At 39.2% G+C, this 13,148-nt stretch overlaps 1 protein-coding gene across 2 annotated transcripts in view; it reads left to right on the top strand.

Annotated features, from left to right (window-relative positions):
- The window catches only part of HSDL2 (hydroxysteroid dehydrogenase like 2), a 71,467-nt gene that overhangs the window by 11,990 nt on the left and 46,329 nt on the right, over nucleotides 1-13,148 (top strand). For both annotated transcript variants that reach the window (XM_007106717.4, XM_007106718.4), the window contains exons 2-4: nucleotides 4,113-4,276; nucleotides 5,219-5,317; nucleotides 9,865-9,979. In XM_007106717.4, the coding sequence (XP_007106779.1) occupies nucleotides 4,113-4,276; nucleotides 5,219-5,317; nucleotides 9,865-9,979 (378 nt within the window). The remainder of the gene's footprint in view (nucleotides 1-4,112; nucleotides 4,277-5,218; nucleotides 5,318-9,864; nucleotides 9,980-13,148) is intronic.

Genomic DNA, 13,148 nt, shown 5'->3' with positions numbered 1-13,148 from the left:
GATGCAGGGGACACAGGTTCGTGCCCCGGTCCGGGAAGATCCCACATGCCGCGGAGCGGCTGGGCCCGTGAGCCATGGCCACTGAGCCTGCGCATCCGGAGCCTGTGCTCCGCAACGGGAGAGGCCACAACAGTGAGAGGCCCGCGTATCACAAAAAAAAAAAAAAAAAAAAGTAAAAGCTGGTTCTTTGAGAAGATAAACAAAATTGATAAACCTTTAGCCAGACTCTTCAAGAAAAAGAGGGAGAGGACTGAAATCAATAAAATTAGAATTGAAAAAGGAGAAGTTACAACAGACACCTCAGAAATACAAAGCATGCTAAGAGACTACTACAAGCAAGTCTATGCCAATAAAATGGACAACCTGGAAGAAATGGACAAATTCTTAGAAAGGTATAACCTTCCAAGACTGAACCAGGAAGAAATGGAAAATATGAACAGACCAATCACAAGTAATAAAATTGAAGCTGATTAAAAATCTTCCAACAAACAAAAGTCCAGGACCAGATGGCTTCACAGGTGAATTCTATCAAACATTTAGAGAAGAGCTAACACCCATCCTTCTCAAACTATTCCAAAAATTGCAGTGGAAGGAACACTCCCAAACTCATTCTATGAGGCCACCATCACCCTGATACCAAAACCAGACAAAGATACTACAGAAAAAGAAAATTACAGACCAATATCACTGTTGAATATAGACGCAAAAATCCTCAACAAAATACTAGCAAACAAAATTCAACAGCACATTAAAAGGATCATACACCATGATCAAGTGGGACAATATTGTGAAAATGACTATGCTACCCAAAACAATCTACAGATTCCGTGCAATCCCTATCAAGCTATCAATGACATTTTTCACAGAACTAGAACAAAAAATTTCACAATTTGTATGGAAACACAAAAGACCCCGAATAACCAAAGTAATCTTGAGAAAGAAAAATGGAGCTGGAGGCATTAGGCTCCCTTACTTCAGACTATACTACAAAGCTACAGTAATCAAGACAGTATGGTACTGGCACAAAAATAGAAATATAGATCAATGGAACAGGATAGAAAGCCCGGAGATTAACCCACGCACATATGATCAAAGATCAGAAGAGAAATTAAGGAAACAATCCCATTCACCACTGCAACAAAAAGAATAAAATAGCTAGGAATAAACCTACGTAAGGAGGCAAAAGGCCTGTACTCAGAAAACTATAAGACACTGATGAAAGAAAGCAAAGATGACACAAACAGATGTAGAGATATGCCGTGTTCTTGGATTGGAAGAATCAATATTGTGAAAATGACTATGCTACCCAAAACAATCTACAGATTCCGTGCAATCCCTATCAAGCTATCAATGACATTTTTCACAGAACTAGAACAAAAAATTTCACAATTTGTATGGAAACACAAAAGACCCCGAATAACCAAAGTAATCTTGAGAAAGAAAAATGGAGCTGGAGGCATTAGGCTCCCTTACTTCAGACTATACTACAAAGCTACAGTAATCAAGACAGTATGGTACTGGCACAAAAATAGAAATATAGATCAATGGAACAGGATAGAAAGCCCGGAGATTAACCCACGCACATATGATCACCTTATCTTTGACAAAGGAGGCAAGAATATACAATGGAGAAAAGACAGCCTCTTCAATAAGTGGTGCTGTGAAAACCTGACAACTACATGTAAAAGAATGAAATTAGAACACTCCCTAACACCAGACATTTGCAGGACTTCCCTGGTGGCACAGTGGTTAAGAATCCACCTGCCAATGCAGGGGACACGAGGTTTGATCCCTGGTCTGGGAAGATCCCACATGCCACGGAGCAACCAAGCCCGCGAGCCACAAGTACTGAGCCCGTGTGCCTAGGGCCCTTGCTCTGCAGCAAGAGAAGCCACTGCAATGAGAAGCCTGTCCACCGCAACGAAGAGTAGCCCCACTTGAGTAGCCCCAACTAGAGAAAGTCCACACACAGCAACAAAGACCCAACACAGCCAAAAATAAGTAGATAAATAAATACATTTATTTTAAAAAGTTAACTCATTAAAAAAAAAGGACACATGTGCCCCAATGTTCTTTGCAACACTATTTATAATTTGCCAGGTCATGGAGGCAACCTAAATGCCCATCGACAGATGAATGGATAAAGAAGATGTGGTACATATATACAATGGAATATTACTCAGCCATAAAAAGGAATAAAATTGGGTCATTTGTAGAGACGTGGCTGGACCTAGAGACTGTCATACAGAGTGAAGTAAGTCTGAAAGAGAAAAATATCGTATGTTAACGCATATATGTGGAATCTAGAAAAATTTTACGGATGAACCAGTTTGCAAGGCATAAATAGAGACACAGATGTAGAGAACAAACATATAGACACCAAAGGGGGAAAGCGGAATGGGGATGATGGTGGTGGGATGAATTGGGAGATTGGGATTGACATATATACATTAATATGTGTAAAATAGATAACTAATACGAACCTGCTGTATAAAAAATAAAGTAGTTGTCACTCTGTGGGTCGGGAGGAAGAAGAAGGATAGTTAGGAATAAACAGGTGGCTTCTGGGGCGTTGGTAATATTCTATTTCTATTTCTTGGTATTTATCTTATTTTGTTCTTTATACACATTAGTTTATATGCTTTTTGTGTGTTTGCTATTTCACTAAAAATAGGTAACACCTCTGTCTCTTCCTCACTTCTCCACTCCCCTTCTTTCTTGCTGAACCATTTATTCCTTAATTTGAAATCCTCCCACTTTTACCTCTTAATTTGCTTTTAGAGTGTAATTCTCCAGATCTTGGCAAGAGCTTTATGTTTTTTTGTTAACAAGCCTCCTTATCTGTTACCCCTGTCTCTGGTTACTGTCCCTTTTTCTCTTTGTCATTGTCACTTTTGCTGTCCTCTCCATCCTTCTTAAACAAGCTTTTTATTTGCCTTTAGAAAGTAAACAAGAAAGTAGGTTTCCCTCACTGTTATCTGACTTTATACAGGTTTTCTTCTCATCTAACAACTGAATAATTAGAAGGTTAAAAGTTAAGGTGGGTGGATATAAAAAAATTAATGGACACAGAGAACTTTCCTCAGTATATTTGAATCAGAGAATCTTTTGAACAATACCCTGAGTTCTTTGCTAGCTTTCTAGGTTTGTTTGTTTAACAGCATTACTGAGATGTAATTCACACACCACACAATTTACCCATTTAAAATATACAATTAAGTGGTATATTATATATTTTTAGTATATTCACAGAGTTGTGCAACTATCACCACAATCAATTTTAAAATATTTTCATCATCCCAAAAAGAAACCCCATACCCCTCAACTGTCAACCCCCAAATCCCCCACCCCCAGTCCTAGGCAACCATTAATCCTTGTGTCTCTATAGGTTTGCCTGTCTGGACATTTCATATAAATGGAATCATACAATAGGAGGTCCTTTGTGACTCTTTCAACTAGCATAATGTTTTCAAGGTTCAACTATGTAGCATAGATCAGTACTTCATTCCTTTTTATTGCTGAATATATCCCATTGTATTATGTATATATCACATTTTATTTTTCCATTCATCAGTTGATGGACATTTATGTTGTTTCCACTCCGGCTGTTATAAGCAATGATGAGCATCTGTTAAACAATTATTAGCTTTTACATAATTCCTTTTAAGTGGTATGTATTCCTTGAAGAAAATTGGAAAAATCCTAAAGAATATAAAGAATATGATACAATTTATTCATAATCCCACCGCTCAAAAATAAGCTCTTTTTAAAAATTTTTCAAGAATAAGCTTTGTTAACACTTTTTCTGTCGGAAAAATATGTTTATGTAGTTTATTAATTCCTCATTTCTCTTGAAGATTTACTTCTCATTTGAGCAGATTTTGTTTGCCAAGTCACGGCAAATCTGGCCGCTGCAGTTGTAGTAATTTGTAAATCATTGTACAATGGGAGTAGAGTAGAGTTATTAGCTATCAGATGGGGAGGGAGGAGGGTTTAGAGAAAGTTTGATAGAGGAGGAAACATGATTTGTGACCATGTGCATGAATTCCTGAAACTGGTAAGTAAATTAAAACTTTGAGCTTTCTAATAAGGTCACATTTGTTCTGTTGTAGGAAACTAGCAGGATGTACTGTCTTCATCACAGGCGCGAGCCGTGGCATTGGCAAAGCTATTGCTTTGAAAGCAGCAAAGGATGGAGCAAATATAGTCATTGCTGCGAAGACCGCCCAGGCACACCCCAAACTTGCAGGCACAATCTATAGTGCTGCTGAAGAAAGTGAGTTTCAATACATAGAGAATTTGCTGGAAAGTTTAATTATATCTATCTGAAGTCTACCCTAAAAATAATTTTATCTGGTTAAAGAAATATTTTGTCACCTTAGAGCAGTGTTTGGGAACCATTTTTCTCCCCAGCACTTTTAAGTGTTTGGAGAGACTCCCGTTAAATATCATGTCTCATGAGGGCAGTGGTTCTTGGATGGGAGCAGAGAGTAGAGGAGTGGAAGTAGAGGAAAGAATTTGAGAGGTGGATGGTGTGAACACTTTGAAAAAACACTCCATGTTACTTGTTCTCTGCATAATTCGCAAGTCATTATTTTAATACTTGAAGTTCACAAATAGCTATTGAGTGCTTATATTCAAGGCACTGTGCCAGGAGTAATGGCTTAAATTTCAGCTTCAGTTGATATTGCTAGTTTTGTTAGTTACGTTAATAGTATTGTGGTTATGCTAGGGGAATACATATGAAGAAATTATGAGTGAAATGATGCCTGAGGTTTGTTTTGAAATACACCAGCAAAAAACAAAATGGAATTGGGGGTAGATAAATTAAATAACTGGCAAAACATTATCAATCATTGAAGATAGGAGATGGATTCATGATAGTTCATTATACTATTCTTTGTATTTTTGTACAGTTTTGGAAATTTTCCATAATAAAGGTCTTTTAAATTACCTTCCCCATTTTAATAGCATTTTAAAAAATTACCCTCCTTTTTGGTTTTTTAATAGAGCTGGCCTAGCTAGTCTGCAGCTGGATATGTATTCATCAGTCTGTCCTACTATAGGGCAGAGTTGCTAGTAGTTATAAGACATAGTTATTTATATTGATTTTCTGAAAATGGGGTACTTTTTTCTTTGACTCTTGTGTCAGAGGTTTGATATTGATGAACGTTTTAATATTTGAATGCTTTAATGTTTCTTTGTTTATCCTTTGTAGTCAAAGCAGCTGGAGGAAAGGCCTTGCCATGTGTTGTTGATGTGAGAGATGAACAGCAAATCAGCAGTGCAGTGGAGGAAGCAGTTGAGAAATTTGGAGGTAGAGCCTTCATTCTGAAATAATTATTGAATATTGGTAAAGTATAGGTGTAACTATAATTTTATATTTAATTTTCTTTTGATTATTTTTTACTGAGTCTTTTTGAGTATAACCAGAAATGGGTATTTGTTCATATAGAAGCACAGCTTAAAACCATCTGATGACTAATTGAATAATTATTAAAAATCATTTTGGATAGTATAACAGTATAACAAATTTACCATAATGTTAGAGACCTTGACAATAGCATACATCTAGCCAAGTGTTCCCCAGATCCCATCCACTTGTCTCTCCCCAGTTCATGTAACCATCATTTGATGACTTTTTAATATTTATTGAATAAAGTGCAGATAACCTATTGGCATTCAAGATCTTTCACATTCTGGTGTTTACAGACTTGTTTTGGTTTCATCTTTCTTCTACACCCCTATGTAAACTCCCTACTTCAGCCAAAATTGTTTACATCCATTTCCTTACCTTGAATTTTTTTTGTCTCTTAGCTTTTGCTCTTCCTATTCCTGAGGCTCCTCTGGTGCCCACTCCTCCACCTCAGATCCTTCCTGAAATGTTCCCTTCTTTGTCTTTTGAAATCCTACCTTTTTGTGCTTTAATCTCATCTCCTTCACGAAGCCAGTTTCCTGACTATGCCAACTAATCAAAAGTGTACATTTTTCTTTCTCTGAATTCTGAAAACATTCCTTTGATCCTCATCTTGTATGACTTTAGATCTTAGTATTTCTTTTTTGTCCCCAATTGGTTCATAAGCCTCTTAGAAGGCAAGTGTTGGGAGTTGAACTGAGACTTTGATGGCATTATAGCAAGGCACGTAGCCATGTCCAAATCCTGCCCTATTACCACTCTCTCCCTATAGTATTCCGGAGACTATGTGTACATGCAAAGGATATTGGCCAATGGGAAACAAGGTTAATGCTTTATTGTTAACAAGGCTCGTGCTTATAACTCCCAATGTGGAGTGCTGTGTTATTCAGGACTGGAGCACAAAGCTTTGGCTCAAATGGGGCCACTTCTTTTAAATCCAAAATCCTACTCCTGGGCTTCCCTGGTGGCGCAGTGGTTGAGAGTCCGCCTGCCGATGCAGGGGACACGGGTTCGTGACCCGGTCCGGGAAGATCCCACATGCCGCGGAGTGGCTGGGCCCGTGAGCCATGGCCGCTGAGCCTGCGCGTCCGGGCCCTGTGCTCCACAACGGGAGAGGCCACAGCAGTGAGAGGCCCGCGTACCGCAAAAAAAAAAAAAAGAAAACAAAAAAAACAAAATCTTACTCCTGGTTGGCAGCCTTTCCCAAAGTAATGTGAATGCCCATGAGAGAAGAGGGGAGAGAATGCAGAATTACTGGGTATTTTTTTTTGTTTTTTGTTTTCTTACTGATCGGGCTGCAAATATGAAAGAGGAAAGAGAGGAAGCCACGTTCATGTTCAGGACCTTTTATCTAAAATGACTTCACCTACTAGTGAAAGTGAGCAATTAGTGCCAATTAGGACTTAACCTAATTAGTTTAGCCATTCATTTTTAGGGAGGAATTAAGGGATAAGGTGGATGAGGGTGGAAGACTGGAGTTTTTCCTTTCTCTGTATTCATCCAGTTTTAGTTCTTTCTGTTGATCCGTTGGGTTTATCAACTGAGGGCAAGTTTATCCTTCTTGGAGAATGAGATCATCAGAATATTGGGGAGAGGGCTTCCCTGGTGGCGCAGTGGTTGCGCGTCCGCCTGCCGATGCAGGGGAACCGGGTTCGCGCCCCGGTCTGGGAGGATCCCACATGCCGCGGAGCGGCTGGGCCCGTGAGCCATGGCCGCTGAGCCTGCGCGTCCGGAGCCTGTGCTCCGCAACGGGAGAGGCCGCAACAGAGGGAGGCCCGTGTACCACAAAAAAAAAAAAAAAAAAAAGAATATTGGGGAGAGCTGCTACCAGCTTTGTCTGAGCCCTTTCTCGATCTTTACTGCTGTCCTGTAATTCTGTTAGAGAACATCAGCAGTTCAGCTGTTGTCTGGTATTGTCCCAAGAAACCTCTGAAATGAGTCAAGATGGACATTAGTTAAAGATACTCAAGACCATACTATATAGGCCCAAAATTCACCCCCCATTTATTAATTTTTTTAATTTAATGTTTTTTAACTTTTTAAAAAATTTTTTATTTTTTGGCTGTGTTGGGTCTTCGTTGCTGCATGCGGGCTTTCTCTAGTTGCAGCGAGTGGGGGCTACTCTTCGTTGTGGTGCACGGACTTCTCATTGCAGTGGCTTCTCTTGTTGTGGAGCATGGGCTCTAGGCACATGGGCTCAGTAGTTGCGCCCTAGAGCATGCGGGATTCAGTAGTTATGGCTCACGGGCTCTAGAGCACAGGCTCGGTAGTTGTGGCACACAAGCTTAGTTGCTTCACAGCATGTGGGGTCTTCCTGGACCAGGGATCGAACCCATGTCCCCTGCATTGGCAGGCGGATTCTTAACCACTGTGCCACCAGGGAAGTCCCCCCTTTTTATTTTCATTTTTATTTTTTAAATTTTATTTTTCTTAATTGAAGTATAGTTGATTTACAGTTGTGCCAGTCTCTGCTGTCCAGCAAAGTGACTCAGTTATACACATGTATACATTCTTTTTTTAATATTCTTTTCCATTATGGTTTATCAGGATATTGACTATAGTTCCCTGTGCTATACAGTAGGACCTTGTTGTTTATCCATCTTATATAAATAGTTTTCACCCGCCTTTTAACTTCCCGTCTTGAATTCTAGCTGCATTGTCTAATCTGGTTCACCAGAAAGAGTTACACATTATGTACTAATGACAGCATGGTCCAAAAATTTGTTCCTGAGTGTCAAAATGTGAAGCAGCTCCACTTTCCAGAGTTGGGATCCTCCAGAATAAACTGAAGTCTCACAAATTGATTTCTTCTCCTGTTGTTGCCACAGAGAATTTAAAGAGCCAAACTGAAATCTCTTTCTTGGAAGAATTAAGACCCAGAAATCTCTCCTCTCCAATTTTCTAACTCTATTTTGTCCCAGCCAAGGAGGTTCACTCAGGTGCATGGATGGTCTGCATTTTTATAGCCACTGTAGCTTAGATTGTCTTCCATTGAACCTGGTATCATTCCTTTAGTGTCTTCAATGTTGGATTAATTCAGCTTTGTCTATCATGTGATCTACTTTTCCAGGAGTAGACAGAGAAAACAGTAAGGACAAAAGCAAATCTTGGTTTTTGTTTCTTCAGAAGCCAGTGGATCCATATTATTGATTTGGCCTTCATGTCCTAGAACTTAGCTCAGTTGCTAGAAATCTTCAATTAAGAAGGTATGCTTTTCATATCTTTGGGGAAAAAAATCTCCCATTGTATTTTGCTACCTATTGTTGAGATGGGCATCTGAAACACTTCCTTTTTTTAAAAATAAATAAATTAATTAATTTTAGTTTTGGCTGCATTGGGTCTTAGCTGTATGTGGGCTTTCTTTATTTGCAGTGAGCAGCGGCTACTCTTCGTTGTAGTGCCTGGGCTTCTCATTGCCGTGGCTTCTCTTGTTGTGGATCACTGGCTCTAGGCACGCGGGCTTTAGTAGTTGTGGCACGCGGTCTCAGTAGCTGTGGCTCGTGGGCTCTAGAGTGCAGGCTCAGTAGTTGTGGCGCATGGGCTTAGTTGCTCCACAGCATGTGGGCTCTTCCTGGACCAGGGCTCAAACCTATGTCCCCTGCCTTGGCAGGCAGATTCTTAACCACTGCACCACCAGGGAAGCCCTGAAACATTTCTGTCTTCTTGCTAAATTTACAAATTGGTGGTGGAGTTACCTTTATTTTGGAATCTATCCTAACATATCCTTCCCTCCTCCTTAGGATCCACTTTGATGTATTTAAAGTGTTTTGCTTTCCATTTGTCCATTAACTTCTGCTTTTCTGGCATAACAATGCAGAATCTTAATTCTTAATTCTTCAGTGAGCTCTGTTCAGCATCTCAGCTTCTGCTGTCTCTTAATCAGGGTGGATGCCACATTTATGAGATGATTCATAGCCTGCTCTTTTTTTCCTCTGTGTTTTTTTTCCACAGATCTCCCAAGTCTTTATATTTTGCTCGTTTGGTTTTAGTTCCATACTGTGGTTGCTACTGATATGGTCTGGTTTGGAGTTTTGTAGGCCTTTGAAGTCTGCCTTTTAGGGAACACTCTACCTCTGTCCTGATATTTCTCTCTGCCGTGGAATTATCCCTAACTATATTCAATATCCTGAGATAAACTATAATGGAAAAGAATATAAAAATAGTGTATATATATCTATAACTGAGTCACTTTGATGTACAGCAGAAATTAACACAACATTGTAAATCAGCTGTACTTCAATTTAAAGGAAAAGAATTATGAAGGCCATGTAGAAATGCAGAAATGTGTTTGAGATGCTTTTGTGTATCTGAGTCTTGCATTGGTGTATTGGTCATCTAAAAGAAGTATTTGTGAACTCGGGCTTCAACTATATAGAGTAAATGTTTTTTATTTTGTTTTGTTATAAAGTCTAAATTACATTACTAAGAAGTTGATTATTTGAATACAGGAATTGATATTTTGGTGAATAATGCCAGTGCTATTAGCTTGACCAACACATTGGAAACACCTACAAAGAAAGTGGATTTGATGATGAACGTCAACACCAGAGGCACTTATCTTACGTAAGTTAAAGACCTATGGGAGAGAGTGTTGCAGTGTTTTGTCAGAGAACTAGTTGTAAACAGATTTGAATAGGTTAGGAATACAGTTTAAAATCTAGTCAACCCTTATAAATGCCTAAAAGTGCTCCAAGTCAGTAGATAGTATTTTAAATAGTTTTATTCAGAGTGCCTTTTCTCTGTGATTCTAATAAAGACTAAAGTATAGCTAAAACATTTGCAAACATTTGCATGAGTAAATATATATATATGCATACCAAGTCTTCTGGCAAACCTTCAGTAGTCTCTTCCTCTGAAAAACACTGGAGTTTTAGTTATGTAAATAACAAGAAGCTCATTATGAATCCCATTTTAATGTAATTGAAAAAGGCTAATGCTATCTTGGGCAGTGTCAGGGAAAATATCAAATATAGAATGAGAGCAAATGTAGTCCTGTTGTGTTCTGGATTGGTCAGACCTAGTCCACTCTTGTTTATTTGTCCATTTGTTTATCTTTATTTACCTTCGGGTTCTACCATTTTTCATGTGGATATAAGGACAGATCATTCTTACCTGCCTTATATGTACTTGTGTGTATCTGCCTTATATGTTTGCATAGAACAGGTGGTTAGGAACTTGGGCTTTGGAGGCAGACTCCTTTGAGGATTCAAATCTCACCCCCCACCCTTCATGACTCACTATCTTCATGACCTTGTACAAGTAACTTAACCACTTGCAGAGTCTGTTTTCTCATTTGTAAAATGGGGATAATAGAGAAGTATGTCATAGGATTGGTAATAAGGGTTAAATGTAAAATTTGTCTTTAATTCTGAACTTTGCCCTTGGATGTGTTTTTTTGGATCTGCAAAACTTGGCTCTGACAGTGTTAAACATTTTGTTTTTATTAGTTACCTATATTCATAATTTCATTAGCTGCCTACATGAAAAAATCAGGAGATTTACACAAAAATCCCGATATCTGGCTTTCTTGAAACCTTGGCCACATAGAGACAGCGTTCCCACATGGCAGCAGTTAGCTACCATAGCCCAGTGGCAGAGTATCAACTGTGTTATCAGATGGGGACTGGGCACCATTGTCTCTGGATGCTGAGGGCAGGCTAAAAAGTTACCACTTATCATTGTGCTTGCACTTTTTCTTCTTCTATTAAAGGAGAAAGTAAAATATTTCTCATACCGATGTCTCTATCTGAAGTGGGAAAATGAGACATATGCCAAGAGGGCCATATGTGCAAGTAAAATGGTTGAGAGCTTGCTTCTTTGTAGATGTGGGGCATATTTCTATAAATTCAATGTGTAACCTATATTTCTCCTGAATGAAAACCATAGAGAATCAAACCATAGTAAGATCTGTGGCAAGCATATTGAAAAGATTGTGGTGAAAAACTTAATGAACTAGAAAAAGGACTAACATTTCAATAGGTTTGTGTTTATTTTCAAATAAAATAAGCAATGCTGCTGTGTCATGCAGTTATGTGTTACAAGAAGAAATTATCTGGGCATCAAAATATTTTACAGCTGGTAACTTTGTGAAAGAATTTTGATTGAATGTAAACACTCATTTAAATAAGTGTTTAAAAATATAAACCTAACCAGGAATACTATTCCTGCTGAATTAAGGGTTAGAGGGCATGATGCATGAAAAACTTAAATCATTTGTGGCAGTTTCTATTGTAGATGACGAAGCCACAGGTATAAATATTCCACCCACCCAGTTATATTTATTTATGGTGTCAGGATAATTTTGATGTGATTAACGTTTTTTAGACTGGATACTCATGACATGAACATCAGGAAATGACTTGAGGATTGAGAAATGTTTTAGAAAATATAATGTGGGTTTATCAAAAGTGGTAATCAGGACTTCCCTGGTGGCGCGGTGGTTAAGAATCCGCCTGCCAATGCAGGGGACGCAGGTTCGAGCCCTGGTCCAGGAAGATCCCACATGCCGTGGAGCAACTAAGCCCGTGCGCCACAACTACTGAGCCTGTGCTCTAGAGCCTGCGAGCCACAACTCCTGAGCCCGTGTGCCACAACTACCGCAGCCCACGTGCCTAGAACCTGTACTCCACAACAAAAAGAAGCCACTGCAATGAGAAGCCCGCACACCGCAATAAAGAGTAGCCCGTGCTCGCTGCAACTAGGGAACGCCTGCGCACGGCAATGAAGACCCAATGCAGCCAAAAAATTAATTAATTTATTTATTAACTAAAAAAAAAAATCCACCTGCCAGTGCAGGGGACACGGGTTCGATCCCTGGTCCTGGAAGATCCCACGTGCTGCGGAGCAACTAAGCCTGTGCACCACAACTACTGAGCCTGCGCTCTAGAGCCCGCGAGCCACAGCTTCTGAGCCCACGCACTACAACTCTGAAGCCCGTGTGCCTAGAGCCCACGCTCCGCAACAAGGGAAGCCACCTCAATGCAAAGCCTGCACACCTCAACGAAGAGTAGCCCCGCTGGCTGCAACTAGAGAAAGCCCGCGCGTGGCAACAAAGACCCAATGCAGCCCAAAGTAAATAAATTAAAAAAAAAAAAAAAGTGGTATAGACAGTGTGGCTGTGATGGTCAGGGTTAACTTTAAACTTATACAAGTCTAAACTAATGTAGAAGTGTTTCACAGAGGTGTAGAAATTAAGTTTGTTCATTGTATTGTTCACTAGGAATTGCTCTTGCTAAAAAGTTAAAAATGGGCTGTTATGAATTCTAAGAATTAAATAGACTTCCGTGGTTTGAAATACAGACTATTCAGTGCTTTACTCATGTTGAATACAAAGTGATTGTCAGTTCTGTGACAAGGTTGTATGGTTGTGGTGTATTGTTGTAGAGATTTTGTTTTTGATTAGAAAGAAATCAACTCTTTTTTGCCACCCAAGAGAAAATTCCCAACTCAGTTCCTAAGCAAAGATTGGGTCAAAGACTTGGCTTTTTTAGCTGGCATTATGACTTTATGGAAACACAAGTATATGATTCTCATTGCTCATTCCTTGTGAAATTATGTCTTTGGAAAACCCATTTGTCAGGAATAATTTGTCCCCTTTCCTATACCAAGGTCATTTTCCAAAAATGAAAGTGATGGCCTAAACCACACTCCTGTTTATAGATTTGTTCAGTTCAAAACAAAACCAAAAAATTCCAATATAGGAAAATGAACTAACCTTTTAAAATTACCTTTA

The sequence above is a fragment of the Physeter macrocephalus genome, chromosome 9, assembly GCF_002837175.3.
Source record: "Physeter macrocephalus isolate SW-GA chromosome 9, ASM283717v5, whole genome shotgun sequence".
Classification (NCBI taxonomy): Eukaryota; Metazoa; Chordata; class Mammalia; order Artiodactyla; family Physeteridae; genus Physeter; species Physeter macrocephalus.
Note: the sequence above shows the minus strand (reverse complement) of the source record. Positions and strands in the feature narration are given on the sequence as shown.